Source organism: Ictidomys tridecemlineatus, chromosome 4, assembly GCF_052094955.1.
Source record: "Ictidomys tridecemlineatus isolate mIctTri1 chromosome 4, mIctTri1.hap1, whole genome shotgun sequence".
NCBI lineage: Eukaryota > Metazoa > Chordata > Mammalia > Rodentia > Sciuridae > Ictidomys > Ictidomys tridecemlineatus.
Genome location: NC_135480.1, coordinates 30,022,818 through 30,048,310, shown reverse-complemented (window position 1 = coordinate 30,048,310; position 25,493 = coordinate 30,022,818). Strand labels below are relative to the sequence as shown.

The following is a 25,493-nucleotide window of genomic DNA, read 5'->3' as shown; positions in this document are numbered from 1 at the left end:
GCATGACCTTGTCTAGATGTATACTGTCTTTGATGTTGTCATTGTGGTGAAGTTAAAATATCACCTCTAAACTGGACATCATGGGGCATGCCTATAATCCCAGCTACTTGAGAAACTGAGACAGAAGAATCAAGTTCAAGGTCAGCCTTGACAACCTTGTGAGGCACTGGTCTCAAAATAAAACAGGAAAAAAATAAAAGAGTTGGGAATGTAACTCAGAGGTGGGGTACTTACCGAGTATATATGAGACCCTTGTTCAATCCCTATACATAAAAAAAATTATAAATTATATTCTCCACTTCTTCCTTACTCTACATCATAGACACAATAAGTGATCTTGAGGGCTGAGCCCTTAATGGCCCAACTATAGATTTGATGAATTTCTGTCACTCCATTAGTTCTTTCTCTGTCTAATGCAAACTTCCTAAAAAATTGGTTGAGCCTTTCTTGGAATAGGAGGTTCTTCCACTTTTTTTGAATATGACAACAGAACTTGAAGAAAATGACCATCTTGTAGACATTCTTCCAGGATCCCTCTTAGGAGCCTTAAAAAACAATTCTCAGTAGAGCTGATGGCATGTTCTAGGGTATGAGGTGAGCAGAGTGTGAAGGCCAAGAGCTATTTTCAGTTCTGTTTTTGTGGTGACTCCTGACAAAACTTGTGTCATCTTTTCAGGGTCTGAAAAGTTCAGCCTCTATCTCAGCTCTGTCCACGTAGAAAGTCAGAGGGCACCCGGCCTCTGTTCCGCCATCTTGACTCCACTGGCCAGAGGCTGTAAGTTGGGGAACACCTATGAAGAGCAGGCTTGACTGCTGTGTGTCTGGAGGGGTGGGAGGCTGTGCCTCCTTGTAGTTTGAGAGCAGCTGAGAGGTGGTATCAAGAGCACCTTAGAGTCAGAACCCCCTGCGTTCAAATTTGACTCTGCCACCGGGTATTTGAGTGACTTTGGTTGACTTATGTAAGCATCTAAGTTTCTTCATCTGGAAAATGGGGTTAACCGATTTCACAGGGCTATTGAAAGAATTCAATCAAACAAAGAATGTGAAAGTACCTGGAAAAATGCTTGTGAGTAAATAATTTCGGAATGGAAGTCAAGGAGAAATATTCAGTTTAAGCACTTGCAGTGAATCTCTTTGGGTAAGAGTAGATAAATTAAATTTAAATTCTGGGAATTTTTTTTTCTCCTGTATGATCAACTTTGGTTTTGTATTGTGATCTTGGGAAAGAAATGCTGTTGGTTAGTACTTTTTTTCTTCACCGGGGACAGTGAGCAGCAGGGAAATGTGATGATCATGGTAATGGGAACCCTTCAAGTCAAATTTTGTTTTAAGCTGATTGAGACCACAACCCGTGGTGGTCCTGGGGCAGACCTGGGGGGCAGAATGTTCCTAGCCCCTTGTCTGCTCCAGGCAGCTCACATGACTAACTGCAACTTTGTATAACATTGTCCACCACTAAAATTCTTGTTTTCTCTGTAGACATCCACTAACCAGGCTGTAAAAAGCATTAACCTTGAGCATTTTGCCTGAACAGAGTAAGGTCTGCTTCTTAGTAAATTGTTCAGATGTTCTGACCATAGGGAAGTGGTTTCAAGCGACTGAGTTGAACAAGTAGTCCTTGCTGTTAGTAAAACAGCCAGAGTTCCTAAACTGGCATCCAAGGGTTTCTCAGTGTCCATGGAGAGAATTCAGGGCACCTATGAATTTGGATGTGAAAAACTAGATTACTAATTGCAATAACCTCTAATTAAAATTTGCTATTTTCTCTCAATATAAATTTAGGCAAAATTCCACATTAGTATTAGTTGCAATTAGTTACCAAGAGAAATTACAAGCATTTTTCTGTTGCATTATACTTACAGCAGATTTATTAAAATATTGACATTTGACATCTCATAGGTTATTAGACATGTCCTAGATATTCTTTTTTATTAATTCTTTTTATTTATCTATGACAGTGAAATGCATTACAATTCTTCTTACATATATAGAGCACACTTTTTCATATCTCTGGTTGTATACAAAATATATTCACATCAATTCATGTCTTCATACAAAAAAAGCCTATGCTACTATATTACATTTGTCTTAAAAATATTTTGATAATTGAGGCAATTGAGAAAGGGCCTATAGACGTCAACAGATTGTAAAATGAGTTCATAGTACAAATAAAAGTCTTGGAAACCCTAATTTACAGCATTCTCTTGCATGGGGCTAATGAAGTAACTACAGAAGAGCATTAGCTGATATTCTCTGTCATATGGGGGAATGTGTTCTTCCTGCTTCTGGGAAGTCTTGGGGTTGTGGAGGGACCTTGGCACAGAGAAGACGATAATAATAGTAGGAATGATTAGAAGAGCTAATATCGCTCGGCGCCTGCTGCCGGCCAGGTGGTTAAGAGCATTTTCAGTGTCATATTTTGTTTTATCCCCCTCCCCCACTTCTGAGAAGGCAGATCACGGGGCAGTCAGAGACAGAAGAGATGTCTCCAGCCACAGTGGTGATAGAGCCTTGGTACAGCAAAGGCTAGAGTCAGAGAGGGGTGCTTGGCTTGCACAGCTAGGTAGACTCAGCAGTTATTGTCTTGGAAGTCCTAACAAGTTTCTGACAAGGGGCTCTGCATTGTATTTTTGCTCTGAGTCCTGCTTATGTAGCTGTTTGAATATGTGACAGTTGTGGGATTGTTTGATCCTCGACAGTTCCCGATGCTGGGAGTCTGAGAAGCTGCTGTGCAAAGCCCCCTGCAGGTTCCTTCCTTGCCCCTCTAACCAACCACCGGTGGAAAGCTGAGGTCCTTTGAGGAGGGAGAATTGGCTTTTGAATTGGTGAATTTTGCAGTTTTGTTTGAACTCCAAAGGTGTCTTCTGAAACAGCCAGGGGCCAAATCATAGGCTGGAGGGGATCTGATTCTTTGAACAACATTTCTGATTAGTGAGTTGCTGACCTTCCTGATGAGTGTTCACTTTTTATTCTCCAGAGAGCTTGCTGTGTAGGTTCAGAGAAGCAAAGTCTGTTCTCGAAGGGAAAATGAGAGCCGGGGTGCCTCATCTCTCATTCTTATGGAAAGACACTAAAACAGAGACTGGCTTTCTTGCCTACTGACATTAATGATTATCCAAACAAGGAGAAGACCTTATTTTTGCTAAGAGGTGTCACTCTTAATTTGTGGAAAAATTCACATGTTGTTTGCTTCTTAAGCTGCAAAGAGGATAATGGAATAAGCCTTACATGGTCCCATCCATTTTTTTTGCAGCTAAAATTTCACAAACTGTTCCAAGGTCTGAAACAGGGCCTTGGGCATAGCACAGTGAGGGTGGAAAAGGAGGAGAACTTTGCTAGATTCCTTTCAGTGACAAAGTGCAGGATCCCTGAGTGACACTTTGTAGTCCCTCTCTGGTCCATGAGATGTTCCCAGCACAAGCCGATCTGCCCTCAGGACCTGTGTGCCGTGCTTAGTTACCAGGTGCCTTCCAAAAGAGTCATAATTCCTCCCTAATTTTCAGCAGATTGTTTTTTCTCCTGCTGTTACTACTGCTTCTTTGTCATGATTAAAGTCTGAGGTGGCTTCAGGCAGTCGCCTCAACCCTTGAGTCCACCTGGGGCTTTCAGCAGAGGTTGGATTGAGGTTTTCTGATTTGTTTTGATTTTGGTGCTGGGGATTGAACTTGTGCCTGCTGTGCACATCCTCTAGTACCAAGCTGCGTCCCAGGACCCCCAGACTAAATTTTGATGGATGAGTTCAAAGGCTATGTTCAAAAGTCCTTTGGTAGCATGTGGACTAATGTGCACTCAACAAGAACTTTCATATTAGGGCACAAGGATGAACAGCATACCTTCTACTCATATGGAAGGGAAAAGTTATGAAAGCTGCCCTAAATGAATCTTGACTGTCAAAAGTACAGGGTTCCAAGACACGACTTCTCCTCTTTAGCAATGGAAGGATCTATTTTCAAAGCTATAAAGAAGGACGTTGCTTTTCCCCACCTGTCCCCCAAACACTGAAAATATATCCAGTCCAAAATCAGTGGAGGGAAGGAACCTAGTGGCGGGGGGTGGAGAGAGAGAGAGGGAAGCGCCGGGGAGTGATCTTGGCCAAATTATTTTGTTATATTTTGTGTTGTGTGCACGTACGAATGTGTATCAACGAATCCAATCAGTACGGATGACTATAAGGCACCCATTTAAAAGTGTGGGCAAAAAAAATACATCCAGTCCATTTACCAGATCTGTGTCTTGGGTGAGTTGTTTAACTTCTCTGTGCCTCCTCATCTGTGAAATGGGGACATTGGTGCGTGATGTTTAGGGTTCTCCTGAGGATTGAGTGAGGTAATTCACGTCAAGCCTAGCTCAGTTCGTAGCAAAGGGTAAACAGCAAACAGGAACCACCTCCCTGTCATAGTTTTTTGCTGTTGTCTTGTAATTATACAGTTTGTGGGATTCCAGATCGGTGGCTGTGGACCTTCCCTTAACTTGAACAACTCCGTCTTTTCCTGGGAGGAAATCTGACTCTCAAAATGGTCAAATCGGTTGCCTTGGTCCATCCCACCCCTCCCTGGCTCCGATCCCCACCCCTGGCCTCTCTCCACCCTTCCCGCATTCCTGCACAGTTGGTCTTCTTTCTTTTCCAGTCAACTAAGGGTGTTGTTAAGTCTTTTCTCTTTTGGTTGCCTGATTTGGTTCGAGGCACTCCACTCCCTGCCCTGCTCCTGACAAGAATGCTTGGGAGAGTTCAGCCAGCCATATCCCTCCCTCGTTGGATCACCCTGTTCTTAACGCTGCTGGAGAAGCTGCCTTCGTTGCCCTTTCCCCACGGCCGTGACACTCCCATTAATAAGCTAGTGGTCTGGTGGTAATGAAGGCCCCAAGGCTGAGAGAAGCGGGTGGAAAGTGGTTTTCTGGGGGAACGCTGGAGGTTGTTTCTGACTGCTGTCTTCTCCAGTTTAAAAAAAGAGATGTTCAGAAGCTTCCTCTGACTTGGCTTGCTGATGGCTGGGCGATGATGCCATGGCTTAATTGGTGTTGTTCACGATCTCCATTTGAGTGATTGGTTTGGCTCTTTGTGGCCCTTTTGGACCTTCGCTCATCATGTGATACTGACAAACTCATGAGAAATAGGAACACCACGATGCTTGGATTAGGACAGAAATCACCCCTCAAACTTCTCAGGCCGTTCCTCCTGGGACCTCAGATCCCCTGCTAGAACATGAGCGAGTCTACACAGCCTGCTTTTGAGGTAGGTGTGGGTACCTTTCTTCCTATGGTCCAGGGACTGGTGGTTTTCAATGTATGCTCTTTGCCCAGGGTTGGACACAGGACATGTGTGAGAGAGGTTACACTGAGACCAAAGGTGGGGGGAGGTAGTACTGCTGAGTCTCCGCTTTGGGAGGTAACCGTGGACCACACCTACTCCCTAAAGCATATTGACTTTCGGAAGTCAACCATTTGGAAGAGCGTGGTTTGGGTTTCGATCACATCCCAGCAACCCCTTCTCTGCCCTTGTTAATCTGATCCGTGATCTGAGGCTGGGCTGGTTGGAGGCTGGCCATATCACTCTGCAGACCTTGGACACCCCTCAGTGCCCTCGTGGAACCAGCCAATGGAAAAGTACAAGGTCTTCTGACTTCTTGGCCCTGCCAGCTCCTGCGGGCCTGTTTGAAACCTCCTTTCATTCTGAGTGGGAGGATAGCATCCAAACTGAAAGCGCAGGTTTTTCTTTGGTTTTTTAATAGGAAAAACAAATTGGCATGAATGCTCAGTAAAACCAGCTCAGGCTGTTTGGGCAGATGCCTTTCTTTGCTTTTTTTTCTGTTTATTTTCCAACAAATCAATGCTTAACTGTGTTGTTATCGGAGCAGAGCAACAGGTGCAAAAAAATAACCCTGCTGCCAACTCAAATGAAAAGGTAGGGCTTCTACCCTCTGGGAGGTATTCAGAAGATAACAGAAGCCCCTGCCAGCAACCGAATTAACAGCTCTGTTGACGGTGGGTTTTGTGTTAACAACCTGCTCCTAACCCTCAGACACATAAACACACCATTGTCCTGGGACAAGACATCCAGCCACCCAGACAACCAACGGCTTTATGCTGCCCTGAGTGGAGATTGGTTTTGGCTGAGGTTGTTTTGTGAAACTCGCAAAGTATCATGTGGTCTGCCAACTCCGCGTCTTAGCAAGGGCATTCTGTGAAGGCAAGGCCATGGGGTGGCTGCAGAGGAGAGGACCAGTCCTGATTTTTAAACCTATCAAAATTCTTTGCAAGGTTGGTTAGGTCCACATGCCAGAGTGGGTGGCTCTGAGTGCTCTGCTCTCGCTGCATTTATCCCCAGTTGGAGGTGGGGATGAGCTTGCACGGCTTTGGAAAAAGCTGCTATTGTTTTGGAAGTGTCTCCTTGCTAAAGGTCCATCAGGACTGGGCTGTGTCTGTGTTCTGTACACTATAGTCTCTCTAGCATCTAGCGTGATGCCGAGCATCTAGTAGACAGTTTATATATAGATGTGTGTATGTATATATATATGTGTACACATATATATGGATATTTATACACACATATATGTATATACATATATACATATGTGTGTGTGTGTGTGTGTAAACTGGAGAGAATAAATAAATATTTGTAATAGACAGTATTTCTTAGGCATAGTTTATGTCCCCTAAAGGCTGAGATGTCAATTTTCTTGGGTATGAGGCCCCTCATCCAAGTGGTTGAATAAATTTTTTAAAAGGAATAAGCTAATTTAATCAAACAAAACAAATTTATATTCATTAAATAATCTTTTGAAGGACTAAGGTGGGGGTTGGATGGGGCTGGGGTTAAGCCAACCAGCCATGGGATTCTCTAGATGGAGGAATCATCATAGAAATCCTTTATGAACACTGTTCTGGGCCAGGTTGTGTTTTCCGCCTTGAGAGGTGCATATCTGTGAATAATCAAATATTGATGCATTTAACAGTTTGGGGGTACTGACCATTAGGAACTTTTTATTCCAAACAGACAAATAATACCATGATACGTTCTCCCCAGGTGGATGGGGGCTTGAATTCTCCTAATTGAATCTTTTGTCTCTGACTCTATAAAGATTTTCTTGTGTTGATGGACATTTCCTTCAAGGCTGATGCGTCCTGGAGTTAGTTATCTTGAGGTGGGAAAGTGAGCCTACGGATCCCAAATTGTCAACTCGGAGACTGCTCAAGAATTTTTTTAAGGCAGGTTCTTGGAAAGTGGACTCCGATTTCTAGGTCTGGAGTGGAACCCTAGAAAGTGTCAAGCTTAGCCCTTCCTTAGGTGGTGATGGTTCAGTGGCCTGTGGACCAAACCAAGAAACAGGTATGTGGCCTCTTTAGCCAAGTAGAAAGAAAACATCACACAGATCATCCACGATGCTTCCATCTCCACATCTTTGCCTTAATCAAGACCCACAAAGACCCACAGGTGTAATAAGAAAGGAAGCCTGTGGTTTTGCTATGTCGTCTTTATGTTATGGTCACTTGCTTTTAGAATAGTATAGTTCCTGCTTCAACTGCAGCTGCCCTGGTCTTAGTGTAGGAAAATAGGCCACACCCACGCCAGGTAAGAAAGCAGGACTGAAATTTCTCTCATGTCTCCCAACCTTGTGTCTATGACAAACTTTTAAAATTCCAATCTAACACGAGTGCAAGAGAGATTTCTTTACCCTCCTTGGTGTCCGTAGATCTTCAGGGGCCGATGGCGATCTTTAGAGGCATTGGGACCCACGGAATACATGCAAACTGAAAGTGGACGTGCCTTCTTGGTAGAAGGACAGGGCCTTCGCTTCTTTTGAGGTCTCACAAGGCTCTGTGACCTTTTCAGATTCAAAGCTTGTCCTATTCTCAGTTGTCCTATCTGAACAGGATTGATAAGCAGATGATTGAAAGCAATCTTGTCTTTTGATCAATTTGGTGCCTGCCGCTGTCAGAAGGTTTCCTTTTGTCTGGTTCTGGCACCAAGAAGGATAAAGATCAGCGTACTATGGATATTTCCGAATGACTCACAGTTAATAAGGTGTACCTATAATGGATCCAGGCCCGTCAACCCAGAATTGCATTATTGATCCTGAAAATGCTCGAAACCCCAAGAATCATATGTCCAATGTTGCCCCTGGGAACATGAAATGTCTTTCAAAACACATTATGAAGGTAGAAAATGACCTGTGATGCAATCCCAAGGGAACAAATGCATTCCCCAAGCTTGATTCACATTTTGATTCATTTGTAAAAGCACAATTATTGCCTGTGTTGTATTCAGTTACATTTCCCACGTTCATGAATTTTCTCTTCTCTTACTTGGGAGTAGTCCTTTGAAATGACAGTCATATTGAAACAGGAAGTCAGTAAGCTGTTGCAACACCCTTAGGACAAATGCTGTGAATTCACCTGCCAGGAACTTTGATAAAGGACTGAGAATGGTGTGGATGTCACCATTATAGCAAAAGTAATTATTTAAAAGGCCTAATTGCTCTTCTGGCTTGAGGAAGAAAAACGTCCCATAGCAGCTAGTTCTGTGGCAGTTTGGAGACAAGGAAGAAGGCATGTGGTGGCCTCAGCTCAGTCCCCTGGGGTGGGGAGGGATGCAGACACCAACCCTACTCAGTTCTATCTGTGACACTGGTTCCCAGTGCACTTCACTCTTGCAGGTCTAAGGTCTAATCCAGGTACAGCCCAAATAGCTATGGACCAGTTTATTTCTCGAATATAAAATTAAAATAACTTCATGGAATCATAGGGGGAGCAAGTGAATGGTGTGTGTATATATATATATATGTATCTGTTTATATGTATCTGTGTGTGTGTGTGTGTGTGTGTATTTGGATATAAGCTTGATAAAGTTGTGACTAACAGTCCAGAGAGATGCTGTGACCACAGATAAAATGGGAGTGGTGGTCAGGATGAGTTGAAGACAGTTTTTTCCCTCTCCACTGGAGAGTAGGTAAGCCCCCAGGGTTTGTTGCTGGATAGTCTAAGTTTGAATTCTCTGCTAGCTCCAGTTCTTGCTAAGCTGTGTGATCTTTTTTTATTTTTTTATTTTTTTTCATTGTCAATGGACCTTTACTTTATTTATATGCGGGGCTGAGGATCAAACACAGTGCCTCACACACTGCTAGTCAAGCACTCTGTCACTAAGTCACAACCCCACCCTTAAACAGTGTGATCTTGATTAAGTTACCTAAACTCTCTGATCCTTAGAAAGGCCATCTGTTAAATGACATAACATTTCACAAAGTTGTTGCGAGCATTGCATGAGATAATGTGTTTTAAAATCATTGGCACAGAACTGACACATTGTAAGTGTTCAATAAGGCTTATTATTATTTTGACGCTATTCAATTAAGCCTTATTATTTTTCAGAGTCTCAGTAGTTCCACCACCGAGCAAAAGAAATCCCTTCTTTCAGCTGAGTGGACCCAAGGTCGGGGCTGCATTCCTTTCTGCTGGGAGGCTCTCTGTATATTTCAGAAGAGAGGACAGCGAGCAGTTGTTGGTCTGGTTATGAGTCCCGATGCCTGGCAGAGCCACCTAGGTTTGAGATCCAAGGCTCCAACCCCTGTCAGAGTCTTAGGAGTGTCTCTTTTGCATTGCTTTTCTATCACTATTAACTCAAACCACAGACTCTACTCTGTGGAGCAACTGAGCATTCCCTATGAGAACGGCCCCTGTAGGAAAGAGTCGTCTTGGTCACACTGCTGGGCTTGCATTGCAGAGGGACCGCTCTGCCTAGCTTTCCCTGTACCTGCACACCAGCTGTAGTATGTGGGAATGCAAAGCCTGTGGTTACCTGGAGCCTGGGGGTACATGCCCTCCCACGGCTCTTGGCAGCCTCAGGCATGGTGGGTCTGGTGAGAGGAAGGGGAGTAGGAGGGATAGCTTCATTCCCTTTGGCAAGAACAGTGCCCAGAGGGGAATATCCTGGATTCTGTGAGCAAGGCCCAGGACCTGCTGTTCATAGCTTGATCATAATGGTGCATCCACAGCGCTGCCCCCAGAATGGGAGATGGAAGGGCAGGTGGGCTGGTCCTTGTTTGACTGTGCCATGCAGCTGGGATTGCAGAATGCTGTGCAGATGAGGGAAGTTTGAAGTTTGGCTTGAAATGAACTTGGCCTTCAGTCTTCTCCTTGGAGGCTCAAAGACATAATAACAGCAGCAATGATTAATATTACTATAAACACCAGCTAACATTTATCAAGTACTTACTATGTTCAAGTGTCAAATGTTTTTCCAAGCACCTTACAGCTATCATTTCATTTTTGTTTCTCAGCAACTCTATTTCAAATCATAATCATTTTGTAAATGATTTTGTAACTTCTAAAGAAGTTAAATAACTTGTCCAAACTTGCCCTAATTAGCAAATTGGCAAAGCCAGGGTTTGAACTGTGGCCGCCCGACCCCAGAACCCAGAATTCCTTAGCCATGACACTCTCCTGCCTCTGAAGAGTCTACTCCTACTCCAAAAGTGTCCCCAAAGCCAAGCTTTGAAACTCTTAGGTTAAAATATGCCCCACTTTGAAAAGTGGGGCATATTTTAACCTAAGAGCGAACATTGATTTAACCCTTGCCACCCAAGAGGTAAGGTGCTGTGTGCTTTACAAACATTCCATTCACTTCCATGTTGTTCCATTTTTGGTCCTATGGGGAAACTGAGGCTGTAGGCAGGATACAGCTTCTCCAAGGTCGGCGCAGCCATTGAGGTGCAGCACCACAATTTCAACCCTTGCTTTCAGCCTCATGGCTGCTTAGAGTTGTTCTTGAGGCAAACAGCAATGGGGAGGCTGAGTTGGAGCCTCTTGACACCCTCTGTATGTCTTGGAGGCTCAGATCTATGTGGTGCCGTCTCTGTCTCTATGCTTCATCCTCTCCTGGGGCAAATTTGCCACTGACCAGCAGCAAAACTTGAGATGCTTTGAAACTTTAGCCAAGTGCTTCGTTCATCGCCCCCGCCACTCTGGTCCAGCTGATGTGTGCTGGTGGCCCAGCTGATGTATGCTGGTGGCCTGGCTGGTGCTCCTCTGGGAGGGAAGCAAGTCTTTGATGAAAGCCTGGAGAGGAGTGGGCTCAGGGGGCTGCGGTTGTCTCTGTGGTGACTGGCACAGGAGTGGTCCAAGTCCTTAGGGCACTGGGGAGCTGATGGGCACTTGAAACCACGAATTCAAAAAGCGAGGGGTGAGGGGTATCTTTCCCACCAGACTCAGGCTGTGGCTACTCAGTGTGACACATGTTTTCTTGCACTAAAGTCAATCTTGGATTGGTCAAGACCTGGTGGCCCATATTTTGAAGGGGAGCTTGTGGCTCATCATTTGGTGGGGGAGTCGCTGTATATGATTGGATAGGTCCTGGCTGGAAGCCTGACACCACGTGCTTGTCTGTGATTTTCTCTGTTGGGTAGCATGTCTGGCTTCTCCTCTTCAAACAGGGTACAGACTTCTGTCCCCTGTACTGTCACTCTGTGAACTTCTGCACAAACGGATAAAGTTTTGGGCAAATGTGAAAGTCTGGACCATGCGTGATTATGTTTACCCATGACTTGGGTAGAGGGGAAAGAATAATGAAAAGAATCCCTGGATAATCCTCATTCGATTCGGCTCTTTGGTTTTGAAATAAAATTTACTTTATTTATGTGCGATCATTAATACCCAACTAATAATTTATACTCTATTTCTAGAGTACATACTACCTGGGGATCGACAGAGGTCGATACCCAGTATATTTTCTGAAACCTCCACTGGTTAGGCAATCGCTCTCTGTGCACCAGGCACCAGGCTGTGTGCGGACTCTAAGGCCTTGTTTAATCCTCAGCAAGTCTCCGTGGCAGGGACTAATGCCATCTGTTTCCAGGACAGGAAATAGCAGCTTAGGAAGGCTACGAGTCAGCCCAAGGCGGCCACATCATAGGAGCAAAGCCCAAAGTGTCTGCCTCCATCGACTTGGGTTTTAATCCCTGTTCTCAACCTGGGGTGGTTTTTCTCCAGGGGACCTCTGGGGAGAGAGGTGCTACTGGCAGGTAGTGGGTGTGGGCTGTGGATGCGGCGGAGCACCCACCTCCAGAGCAAAAGACTTTCCCATCCCCAACTGCCCTCCCATGTTTACTGAGCCTCGCATGTTACAACAGCCAAGATATGAGATCAACAGAGCTATCCATTGACGGATGAATGGATGAGGAAAATGTGGCTTATATCCATGATGGAAGGCTATTCGGCCAGAAAAATGAATGAAACATCCTGTTGTTTGTGGCAATGTGGATGGAACTGTTTTAAGTGAAATAAGACAGGCAGATACTCCATGCTCTCAGTCAGTTGTGGAAGTTAAAGATGTAGAGCAGGATGGTGGTCACGGGAGGCTGGGAAGGTGGGGAGACAAGGGGCTGGAGAAGAGAAACACCCACATGCAGTTAGCTAGGAGGAACTGGCCCTAGTGTTTTGAAGCACAGCGGGGTAAAATGGAAATGCTAATTACCCTGATTTGATCATCACACATTGTGTACATGCATTAAATTATTACACTATATGTACCCCATACACAGGTACAAATGTTCTGTGTTAATTAAAAATGTCTTTTTTAAAGAATAATTGAGTCTCCAATTTTAGTCGTGGAGACATTGAGAAACTTGGCTTTTAACCACTTCCTGGCATGGGTGAGGGTCCCCCCAGTCCCTGGCTTCCCACTTCTGGTTGAGGATGGAGAGAAATGAGTCCTTCCCCAGCTCCCTGGTGACATGCAGGAGCACTTGTTCTTCCTTAGGCTCTGAATTAAGGACCCAGTCCTAAAAGAAGGAGGATATGTTAAAGGAGCACTGTGAGAACTACCATTTAAGGAAAGAAAAGAGACTTTTATTGGGGACCAGGCTCCGGACTTTAAACCCACTCTATTATTTATCCTTCGAAACAACCCTTAGCCTTAAAGGAAATCAGCGTTACCACCCCTCACCCTCCTCTCTTTAAATCTGTGAGGAAACTGAGGCTCAGAAAGGTTAACATGCTTGGGTCACATGGCTGCAAGATGGCACCTGGATGGGTCTCTTAGATTCCAGGCCCCACTGTACATATTTGATCCATCTTTTAGGGAAATAAGGAAAGCTGTGCTGATGGCAAAGTGGGGACCTGAAAATAGAGCATTAAATAACCCTCCTGCTTTTTAATTAAAAGGGTTGCCTTTTATATCCCATAAAGTACTCACTGCACACCACAGAAAGTCTGGAGAGGTATATAGGGTGTGGGGGTGTTGGGGATAATGGGACTTTTTTTTTTTTACAGTTCTCAAGGAACATTTATTGTCCATTATCTCATTTGATCTCCTCAACCGTCCTGGGAGGCTGTTGGAGGACACATATCCTCATTTTATACCTGGAAAAACTGGGCCTCGGAGGGGGGTAAGACTGGGCCAAGGTCCTCGGTGGAACCAGCCCACCCTGAGGGCGCTGCCTGCAGTTCCTTGCTGGGTTGCAGATGCTGACCTTCTTTGCTCACAAGCCTGGGGGAGCTCAAGTGAACCCTGACTCACTGAGGGTTAAGCCACATAAACTCTTTTATGAGTGGTAACCATTTAAAGTGCCCTGTAAAACAGGGCCCCTCACCACGCTGCTGCTTTCCCTTGGAAAGGGGGTGCTGTCATGGAGCAGGATCTGTGCCCACAGTTCAGTCAGCCTTGGGGGTGGGGGTGGCAACTGAGCAGCTCTGACCCTAGGGTCCTGAAGGCTTTTCTGTGAGGTAGGTGTAGTTCTGGATGCTTCCAGAAGCTTATGGTGAGAAATGTCACCTACTCTGAAGACAGGAGCCTGTGGGCATCAGGCTAGAAGCTGAGTACTGACTTGAGACACATGGTAATTCTTTTTTTTTTTTTTTAATTACCTGACAAGTTCTCTACATAACCAACTTGTGTGCTTGTCTGGTTAGATTTTGAATATAGTAGTGTTCCCACTTTTCAGGAAGGAAAAGTGAGGATCAGAAGGTTTTGGGCTAGACAGATTGGAACACAGGGTCCTCTGTAGTTAGCAGGGACCTGGATTCTGAGCCTGCCTCTCCTGACTCTGTAGCTGTTGCCAGGTTGCTTTGCCCCCTATACAGCCTGCCTTCTGCTGGTTAGGAAGCAGTGAATATACCCTGAGCTGGCTGAGGACGTGGCTCACAGATGACCTGGGCAGGTCTTGCTTCTGCTGAAATGGCCACTTGGAAACGGCCCTGCAGGTGAATCCTCATGAAAGAATTTCAGGGAAGTCTCCCCCGACCTGGAAGGCCAATGGATCCCTGCAAATGGGCTGGGCTGGGAGCTCCGGCTCTTTCAGGGTTAAACAGTAACCTTTCCGCTGCTTGTGGTTGAGCAAATGCTGCCAAGGAGTAAGCCCAGCCTTGAGCAAACAAAGCCAGGGCCCTGTGCCCCTCCCTCCCTACCCCCAGCCACTGCTTCTGGGGACTTGAAGGTTTTCTTTTGACTTGAAGTCCCCAGACTGATTTTTTCACCTTTAGGGCAATTGGTCTAGAAAGTTGGGTGAGAAAATGCTCAGTTATTGTAAAAAAAAAAAGAAGAAGAAGAAGAAGAAGAAGAAAAAAAGAAAAAGAAAGAGGAAGGTTTGGCCTGAGTTGGTTTTCTTTCTCTGAAGGTGAGCATCAAAGAGTTTTCTAGAAAGAAGAATTGGTGTAGTCATCTTCTTGAAATTTCCAGATGGGGAAACAGGCCCAGCGTTGTTTCTGGTTCAGGTTATGCAGAGAGGCAGTGACTCTCCGCATCATAACACCTGTCCTACTTAATAGTGGCCTACTTCTGTGCCAAGTGCTTGAGGTACAGAAACTCATTTGTTCTCCAACCAATGTCCAGGTTAGATAGGATCATCTGCACTTTACCTATGAGGAAACTGGGGTTCAGGGAAGTTAGGAAATTTGTGTGAAGTAGTGCTAATATGAGCTAGTAGGAGGGAGAGGTGGAATCAACTCCACATCTCCTGGGTTGACTCAAAACTCTTCTCAGATGTAGAAGCCAGCTCCCCTGGTCTTCCTACCAGTGGTCCCTTTGAATTATAATACCCATCATTCCTGGCTTATCTTTCTGTCTCCACCTTCCACTTAGGCTGGATTCAAGCCTAATTATTTATCAAGTAACAAAGATGATGATGCTAATAATCATCACAAGTGTTTGCTTGCAGCCTAGTTCAACCCTTAATCACTGCTCTGTCCCTGGTGCCTAGGACAGTGAGTGCCCAGCTCTTCACTGATTTGATAAATATTTGTTGAATCAATGAATACATGAATACATCTTTCTGCTTTGTCCAGGCCCCTTTTCTATCCCCCTCCCCCCGAAGGCCCTCCATCAAAGCAGAGGAGTGAAGTTCAGTTGGGGCCTGGGGATGGCAAGGCTGGAATGACCCTGGGTCCACCACTCCAATCTGAGGATGCAAAGTTTCCCCCAAACCATCAGAAACATTTCCATGATGTGAAGTAATCAACTCCTGTCCCCACCTCAACGTTTTCTAAAGAGCAAGTGACTTTTACAGCCTCTGGGAGTGCTTAATAACTTTCTGGAAACAGCCTGCTCTTCCTTTGAATGATTGCACACACCCTGGGGCTTTGGTCTGTGATGGGGAGGGTGCCCAACTTTGGGGTAGGGATGTCACAAATGCAGGGCAATTGAAGGAAATATTTTTAAAGTATAAAATTCTTACCTGGTTTAAAGGCCCATGGAGGAAAGCTCTTTTCCTGGGTCCTTTAACTGAGAAAATGATTCCATGGGCTTAGGAAGTCACCCGGAGGTCAGCTTGAAAGCCTGTTGAATTCTCCAGATCTCTAACAGGAGGAGAAGAGCAAGTCAGAACTTCTACCAGAGAGAGGGGGGAAAAAATAATGTTCTTTACCAGAAATGGGCTGTACCTGTTAGATAAACCAAATGATTTCCGATATTATCTCAAAGGCAAAATATTTAAGGAGCTCTACTAAAATATGACGGAGGCCCTTGGACCACTAGCCAATCCCTCAGCAGGTATCTGTACTAAGGCAATGAACATTCTTGGGTCCCCAGGGGCAGGCTGCTTAGGTGTGTGGGGACCTGCGAATGTCCGGTTTCAGACAGAGTTCCTGCATAGATGCTGGGTCTGAAATTTCACCGATTGAAATTCAGCTTTAAATAAATAAAATCTCTTAATGCTCTTTTGGAGAATTTTCACTCTTAAAAAAAAAACAAAAAACAAAACAAAAAAAACCTTGGATGCTGTCCAGACTTGCCCTGGGAGCAGGTATTGCTTTTCCTCCTGTTTCATTCCTGATCAGAGATTATTCATTTATGAATGGGTGGCTGTAAAAACTTGCCTCATGCATATGAAAATTGAACCTGGAAATTTTTAATTGCCATGAGTTTTGCTTTTACGGAAAGGGCTGTGGCAATGGGAGGACACATTCCACATTCTTTCCTTTTTCTCTTTTTCTTCCTAAATTAACTCTCTGATTGGCACCCTCCGATGACATTTGTCCAAGAGTCAGTGTCTGAATGGGCTCTCTGCTCCCCTTACAGATCATGATTCTGGAAGGAAGTGGTGTAATGAATCTCAACCCCAGCAATAGCCTCCTCCACCAGCAGCCGACCTGGTCAGACAGCTACCCCACGTGCAATGGTAAGGGGCCATGTGGGTTTGGGGGTCACTGCTCAAGGGCATTCTCCTTTTGCTTGAATTCCCCAACCTGATATTTGAAAACTGCAGATTTCGTTCAGCAGAGGCCATGGGGAACAGAAGGAATGGAGAAAACTCTTTTTGTGTGTGATGTATTGGGGATGGAATCCAGGCCCTTCTGCATGCTAAGCTTGCACTCTCCCATCCCCAGCTCTGAGAAAACTCTTAATGCTGCTGTTCTCTGTCGGTTCTCAGAGCTCCAGACAAAAGCCCATTTGAGATATTCCACTGTCTCCTCCCAGAATGCAGGGTTCCAGGTTGGCAGCCTGGCAGTGTTGGTGCTAGCAGAACTGCCCAAAGGGAAGACTCCTTGTGGAAGTTCAACAGTGTTTGGTTGGGATAGCAAGACAGGAATGGGGAAGTGTGTGTTTTTGGGGGGGGGGTGGGAAGCATGGAGGTTAGGGAAGAGGGGATTATAGCAGTTTGTCTTTTAGTTCACCTTCCAGTGGCCTCACTGATTAAGGGGAGAGAAATTGCTTAGGAACCAGGTGCTCTCCTTTAGTGATTTAGTCTAGCACACATTGATTGACAGAGGGAGAACCTGATGGTTAGGCTGGTAGAGGGTGTGGTGGTCAAGCCTGTGGCTTACGGTGGAATCTGGACAGAACATACCTGCTGAATGAAAGACCTCACATCCTGCAGTACGGGCGTTCAGTTGAGGCAGGCCATGGGGCAGCCAGTGGTACTGGACTTATGAGGCTCTGGGGCTTAGCCCACCCCATACCTGTTGCTAATCTCCCCACCAGAGGCTCTGCGGCTGGTTTGCCTTGGAACATGGACAGAGCCTGTCCGTAAAGCGTAGTCTGAGAAGCGGGAGTGGGAAGGTAATGGGGAGGGGGTGACAGTCTCTCAGAAGCAGCTGGTCCATGTGGAGCTGCACCTCTTTTAATTTGGAATCCCAGCCAAACATGTTAGAAAGCACGAACAGGTGGTTTGATGGCTAGTCCCACCAAAATGCTGCCTTTCCTAGCAGTGATACCTTTTTTCTGTTGCAGGTTTTAGATCCCCTGTGGGGACCTGGAAGAAAGGTCCCAAATATGACATCTCCAGGTCCCTGGATCCTTGATTAGGACAGAATGTCCTCCCGTTTTTGCTTGAGAGAAAACTAGAGCAATGTTTGAACAGGGTGTAGAATTTGGGGATTGCTTTTATTTCTTAAACTCCAGAGATTCCAAAGGGGACTGAAAGAGAGAGGAAGAAGGAGACAGCTGAGTGACAGGGAAGATGAGAACTCATTGGATTTTCTGATGAATTCTCTGGTTGTCTATGTATCTTCCCAGACAACTTCAGACAAAATTCTTGGATTCTCTCAAGTTTGAACAGGATGCAATTTTAGCCTCTCTTCTTTACACTAGACCCTATTAAGTTTGCAGAAGAGATTATTCCAGGTCTGTCATTGGGTGATTGAAAATTGTTGGCAAATCCAGTCTTGTGCTGTGATAGCCACACAATTATTTTAGGGGGAAAATATCATACGTTTAGAGACTACAAAAAAATATATATCCTATCCTTGAACAATTGAGTTTGTGAGTCACTAAAATAATTGGGGAACATGGAAACATTTGACCTAAATTCTCTGTTTTTGTACATTTGGGAAGAGTTCTATACCACCAGATTTTTGGACTAGATTTTTTCCCATCTTCACTCTTACCCCCACGGTTGGCCTCCTGTTTAGGGCCCAAGCTGAGGGTCTAGCTCTGCATTTGTTTGGCTGAGAAGCATGAGGAGTGAAGCTCATCTTGCAGGTGGCAGGTATTATCAATGGCAGTTACCTTGTGCCCTAAATGATCTTGACCTTCTGCTCTTGTTGCTTCTGAGGTCAGAAAACAGAGAATGCATTCTGAGCAGGATGAGGAAAAAAAGTGGGATTGAGTTGGAACATCCCCACTTCAGTTTGTCCTCTGGGGGGTGCTGGGGGTAGGCCATGGGTGTTACGGAGATCAAGCCTTTTGGAGCACTGTGTCACTTTGTCACTATACAGACCAGCAGCAGCAGCAGCAGCATGGGGAAGTTTGTTGAGATGCAGAAACTCAGGCCTTACCCCAGATAGACTGAATGAGAATCTGCATTTGAGCAGAATTCCCCATGATTCATGATCACATTAAATTTTGAGAAAGGCCAGGTGCAGTGGCCCACACCTGTAATCCCAACAGCTGGGGAGGCTGAGGCAGGAGGATCCTGAGTTCAAAGCCAGTCTCAGCAAAAGTGAGGTGCTAAGCAACTCAGTGAGACCCTGTCTGTAAATAAAATGCAATAGGACTGGGGATGTGGCTCAGTGGCCAAGTGTCCTGAGTTCAATCCCCAGTAACAAACAAACAAACAAAAAAAAAAGTGAGAAGGATTGACCCGCATGGCTTTGAAGGAACAGTTAGAGGCAGTTTCCTTACAAATGCATTTTCCCCCTATTAGTTCATGTCTTGAGTTTGTGTCATGATCAGTTGGATTTTTCTTTTTTCAGCTTGGAGAGATGTAATAGCATCTTTCCCTGGTTCCTGCCCTTCCTTGCTTTTCTTGGAAGAGATAGCCTCCTCTTGGCCTCCATTTTCAAGAGGACTATACGATCTCTCAGCCCTGTAACATGGCCCCAGAGCTGGCTCTCTGTTCTCCAACCCCCAATAACTTTGGGTCAACTATGTGGTGTTCTCTTAAATGAGCAGGATAGAGTCACATACCTAGATGTTTAGCACACGACAGGCTCAGCCATATTTATTGACCTGAATGAACTTCACTGCTTCACTGTGTCTGAACTAGTCATCTTTACCTGTACCTGACAATGCTTCCAATTCCTGCATTATTTCTTCTTCTGGCAAAAATCCTACTGAATAAATATATAGTGAACATTTTCTATGGAAAAGGGTCTGAGGCAGTTTTCATAGGAGATATGAATTGAGGAGAGGCGTACAATTTACAAAGAGGACGAAGATAGTACTTAGAGAACTATGAAGAAAAGCAGAACGTGACAGATGCCATTTAGTGAAATACCAAGCATGTCTCCTGGAGGCCCAGAGGACAATGAGCCCCTGAAGCAACTTGCAGGGACACTGATGGCTTTGTGAAACACTGATGGATCAGAGTTTCAAAGATGGGAATCCAACAGGAATAAGAGTAGAATGCAAAGGGGATTGAAAGAATGGTACAGAAAAAGGATGAAAGTCAAAGGTCGCTTGAAAAGTAGTGAAGACCCTCAACACCTGGCTTGCTAGTTTTTTACGGTGGAAACTGGAGGTAATTGAGGGTAACCGAGCAGGGAAGTAACATGACAGCAGCTACTGTAACCAGTGGGTGGCAATAAAGATGTCAGCACATTAGCAGATAAATGATGGGGACCACTTGTGGGAGAAGCAAAGGCATCATAGAGAAAAGAACCTTAACTTCCAGCTTCATTGTTGGTTTAAAATGGTCTGGGATTGGAGGTGTATTTGTACACGCCTGTAGGAATGTATGTAAGAGAAAAAAGGGGATGTGGCTCAAACGGTAGCGCGCTCCCCTGGCATGCGTGCGGCCCGGGTTTGATCCTCAGCACCACATACAAACAAAGATGTTGTGTGCACCGAAAACTAATAAATAAATAAATATTTAAAAAAAGAGAAAAAAGGTGGGGGGACTATAGTCGACCCTCTAAGTCTGAGGGTTCTGCATTTGCAGATTCAACTAACCTTAGATTAAAAATGTGTCTTTACTGTATATATACAGACTTGTCTTCTTCTCCTCGTTTCCTGGGAATCATACTATAGCAGTTATTTATGCAGTATTTATGTTGTATGATGGATTCTAAGTAATCTAGAGATGACTTAAAGTATGTGGGAGGAATTGTGTAGGTTATCTGCAGATATCATAGCATTTTATATGAGGGATTTGAGTATCCATTAGGAACCCAGGCACCAATTTCCCAGGGACACAGAGAGACAGAAGTGTGTGGATAATACGCTAATAAGTTGCTGAGACTATAGCAATGTTTAAACTTTTGTAGCATTTTTGGGGTGGGTGAGGAGTGAGCTCAGAGCATTTGAGGTCTCATATTCTTATCTACATGAAGTCACAGAGGCTAAATGATGGCCCCGCCACAGTTGGGAGGAACCACATTTTTCAAGCCTCCTGTGCAGAGTGCATTGCATGTTCCGAAGCCCTCGCTGAGGCACAAGGTCTTGGGTCATGTTCCCAAGACATCTGCCAGCCAGCATCCCTGTGTCTGAGCCTGTGTCCAGGAGCAACCAGGGGCCACTCACAGGGCCACCTCTTGTTTTTCAGTATCCAGTGGGTTTTTCGGAAGCCAGTGGCATGAAATCCATCCTCAGTACTGGACCAAGTACCAGGTGTGGGAGTGGCTTCAGCACCTGCTGGACACCAACCAGCTGGACGCCAGTTGCATCCCGTTCCAGGAGTTCGACATCAATGGAGAGCACCTCTGCAGCATGAGCCTGCAGGAGTTCACCCGGGCGGCGGGCACCGCGGGGCAGCTGCTCTACAGCAACCTGCAGCATCTCAAATGGAACGGTGACTACCTCTCTCCCTACCCTGCTGGGAGGCAGCTGGGAAGCGCAGGGGCTCGGCGGCTGGCTGGGCTCTTGCAGAGACAACAAAGCATGGTCTCGCCTCCAAACTGTCATTTCCCAAGACAGAGAATTAGAAGGGAGGTGAGAGGACAGGAGTGAAGCCTAGGGTACAAATCATGTCTAATCCCTTCTAAACATGATGTAATTTAATTCTCTCCTTATATTAATTTTCAGGGAGACAAGGGTTGGCTGGGTGCTCATGGAATACTTACTACCCCTAGACAAACTTTTCTTTTACCTTTTTTTTAACAGAGGTCAGGAGTTTAATTACCAACTCTTTGCTTGTTAAAGATGATCAAGATTACTTAACAAACAAAGAAACAAAAACCCTTTTACTTGGGTTCTTAAAATAGAGGCCTAGAATAGTAAGAAGATATATGAAATTAGGTCTGCATGTTTGGGAGGAGAGAAGTTTCACTGTATTTCAGCAGATTCTTAAAAATTCTGTAACATAAAAGAAAAAAAAAGGAATGAAAAAAAGTTAGAATGAATTATTTCTGCAGTGATGCTGCCTTACAGCCTCAAGCGCCTCTCCCAATGTCATCTTGCGCACCGAGAGGCCACCACTCCAAAAGCTACCCACTGGTGGTGGCTTGTCCACACACGCATATTCTACACTGACTTGTAAGACCCAGCAGGGCAGACAACTGCTCTTGCAGAATGCTTTGACACTGGCATGAGGTTCTTCTAATAGTGGCTGTAAAAAACCGGCCCCTCTGAGAACTGGGACATGTTGCATTGATTATTAAAAGCTAGTGGTCTGGCCCGTCCACACGGGAAAGAGCACTTATGTCTTAGGAGAACCTGTACTTGCAAGTTATTAGGGCTCAGGAAATGTGAGTTCCAGAACTTGAGGCAGAGTCAGACCCTGACAGCTGCCATCCACACTGAGCGCAGCCCGAGTCCAGCTGTGCGGCTGGCAGCTGGGGCGGCCATTGCGGATGACCTCATCCCGGGCCCTGGCACTCCCTTCTTCTCACCCACCTCATGGCGCTGGTTGCTCATGTTTTTTTTTACTAGAATCAAACCAAACAAGGCTCTATAAATAACCCCCAGGAGTCTTCAGAAAGAGCAGGCTTATAATTGAAGAATTAAAAATATTTACCTCCCCACCTCCAATTAAGTCCACTCCTTTAAAGCTTTGCTCTGATTGAAGCCTGAGGCAGGGAGACCTGGGAGGTGTTGTGGCCACCTTTGACCTTCCGTCTGTGACCTTCTGTGACTTGCTTGGTCTCCCGCAGGCTGCTGTCACCTCTGAGAGCCTAATGGACAGATGTCTCCCCCTTGTATTGTTGTGTGCTTTTTTGCAGATGTTTTACTTACTTACATTTATTGAGTATTTGTTTATATTATGCACTCATTGAATGACTTTAGGACAAACTAAATATTGTAGCCATATTTTAGATGGGAAATCTGAAGGTCAGAGAGGTTAGAGGCTTGAAATAGTCATAATCTATCAGGAGAGGAGAAAAATTCTAGATTCATTTGCATGTACATGTGTTTTTATGTACCATGTAGCTTGAGAGGGGTTTCAAGCAAACACAGGACTAGGTGGTGGGCACCACTTGTCCACATGCTGAAGGCACAAACAAGGGAAGATTTACTGCATTTTATCCAGATGTATCTCCTAGGTTGGATCTAAGATCAAAGAAGAATCAAGCTGGTTAAATCAAAATGACTTGGCCTATATTCTCCTTTCCATTTCATGTCATATCTTAATATGGGAAAATGTCTTAGAGGTCGGTCATCTAGGTACTCTATCTAGTAAAATTCCCTAAATTCATGATGAGAAAACTGAGAACAAAAGAAATGAATGCCTTCCACCTGGGAATGGAAAAACTGGTCTGCTACTTCTGAAAACCAGGTCCACCATACTAGATGCCTTCTGTCTACAATGCCAAATAATTCCATTAGATAATGGGTGACCTAGGCTGATGATTTGTGGGGCTAGGGACAGACTCCAGACTGGAATGTGTAGAGGCCGAGAGGGAAGCCCCCTACCATGAGCAAACCTAGGTGGTCAGGCAAGAAAATGGCAGAAGCTCTTCAGAGAAGCCAGCCCGTCTTTATTTAAGCATCAAATTTTGGCTTCATCTGGGTCCCCTCTGACTTTCCCATTCTGTCCTTCACAGGCCAGTGCAGCAGTGACCTGTTCCAGTCCACACACAATGTCATTGTCAAGACTGAACAGACGGGTGAGTGGCAGGAGATTCGGGGAGCCAGGTTGGCTAGACAAAGCCCTGGGAAGAAAAATGGGGAGGGAACACCGGAGAGAGCATGGGAGGAGGTGTAGGCAGGAGACCCAGAGAGGCCACTCTCCTGCCTGTCTCCAGTGGACCACCCTTCCAGGAGCCTCATATGTCTGCCGGGGGGGGGGGACCAGCGATCACCCACTTTCTGCCCAGACTTCTCTGCTTCCTACTGCAGGTCAGCCTGGTAGCTGGGAGAGGGCAGATTCTAAGATGGGCTTCCTCCCCAGAAAAAGAGTAAGGGGATTAGACTTGGAAAGTTCAGAAAAGCAAGGCGAGGAAAGAGGAAGGGTCAATGTCTCCTCTTCTCCCCCTCCTCCCTAAATGGGAGTCTGTTCACCAGGAAGGGTGGGGGGGATGCTGAGTTGCATTGTGGTTAGTGTAGTTTCTGGCCCTAGGGAGCTTCCTTGGGGACGGCCAAAGGCACTGTGGAGCCCAGCTCCTGCCTTAAGGACATTTTCACAGGAGAGATGCCCTGGGCTCTGAGCAGAGTCTACAGTCCTTTAATATCCATGTTCATTTTTGTCCCCTTTCCTCTGTCCTAAATCTCTCTCCCAGAGCTTTCCCCACAGTCTGCCACCATGATAAAACAGTGCAGGTGCCACGGCTCCCAGGTCACTCCCTATGTCCACATCGGGGAGATTGCGAGCCACGTGGGCTGACCAGGTTTGACACAGGCCTCCCCGAGGGTTGCGTGCTAGTCACCAAGGACAGAATTTGACCTGGGGGTGATTTGTGAGTCACTTGGCACCAAAATTAGCCCATGCAGTTATTGACTCTTTTATAAGGGGACTGGTCTACCATTATTAAAGAAAAAAAAACAATAGCTGCTAAGCATGTTAATTAGGCCTCCTTAGCCCTGCCCTCCCTCTACAGACTGGGGGAGGGGTTCCCGAATGGCCTGTGCTTTATAGGTCTGCCCTAGCCCCCAGAGATGACGCAGGGCGTGGCTAAGAAGATCCCTTGCAAATACACTCGACCTTACCGATGACCCCTCTAGAGGAGACAGGGTGATATTGGAGACATCCCGAGAGCTTGGCCACCCCTCCCTGGCCACCCAGCCATTCTGGTGCTGCCAGTTCAGAAGAGCTGAGCTGAAGGGTGGAGAAGGTCCACCCTGGGAGGAGGGGATGAGAGGCTCCTGGAGGGGCCAACACCCCCAAACCTCTTTGGTTCATTTTGTTTAGAGAGACAACAACAGGTGTATGAGGTGACCCAACAAGGAGAGAGGGTGTAACCCCAAGAGATTGGGCTTGGGGTGCCCAAACACGTAGCTATTAGTTCAAACACCAGCTAAATCCCTATGTCGTAAACAGGAGGACTTAGCCAGTGAGTCAGGTTTTATACCATTTATGCTATAAAAACAACATGAATCTCGGCCAGTGGCTTACCACCCCGGCCCTACAACTCAGAACCTGGCCAGGAGGGGAGTGGAGGGCAGCCTGCACAGGCAGGGAAAGGAAATCAGGAAACTTGGGTGGGGCGGGGGAGAATAAGGGGAAAAATCTTGATGCTCTTGACCAACTCGGAAAGGAAATGCCCGTGTTGGAGACCAGCCCGGTTATGGGGGCTGGGTGGGAGCTGGGCTTCGTTTGGGGCAAGGAGAGAGAGGAGTTTCCTTCAAATCGGAACTCTGGAGAAGAGTCAGAGAAAGATGTGCCTCCCCGGCGTGCCGGAGAAGGACGGGTTGCTGAGCAGCCCTCCTTTCTACTCTTACAAGTTGTTTGTTCAATTTGGCGATACATTTTTTCCCTTCTCCACTTAAGTTAACTGGAGAGACCTAAAGGAAGCCGGTTGACACCTAATGGGAAGGGGATTCTCTCTGGCTTTTAGTCATCAAGAGACCCTGATAAGGCTGAAAGACACATTCACCCAGGAAGATATCCATAGGAAAAAAAATGAGCTCACTGCTCACTGATTATACATTTATTTGTCCCGAACCAGGCTTTCCCTCCTCCCCAGGGTAAAAATATTCTGGGGATTATATAGTAGAGTGTAAGACTAAGCCAGGGGAGGCTGGAAACAGTCTT

General features: G+C 45.7%; 1 protein-coding gene across 3 annotated transcripts in view; it reads left to right on the top strand.

Moving 5' to 3' along the window:
- Ehf (ETS homologous factor) overlaps window positions 1–25,493 on the top strand; it is a 42,372-nt gene that overhangs the window by 4,438 nt on the left and 12,441 nt on the right. For 2 of the 3 annotated variants that reach the window (XM_078046247.1, XM_005327414.4), the window contains exons 2-4: window positions 16,505–16,604; window positions 20,910–21,155; window positions 23,347–23,409. In XM_078046247.1, the coding sequence (XP_077902373.1) occupies window positions 16,508–16,604; window positions 20,910–21,155; window positions 23,347–23,409 (406 nt within the window). In that variant the 5' untranslated portion in view covers window positions 16,505–16,507. Of the gene's footprint in view, window positions 1–4,704; window positions 5,234–16,504; window positions 16,605–20,909; window positions 21,156–23,346; window positions 23,410–25,493 lie in introns of those variants that run through there. The other variant, XM_040284517.2, reaches the window with a different exon arrangement.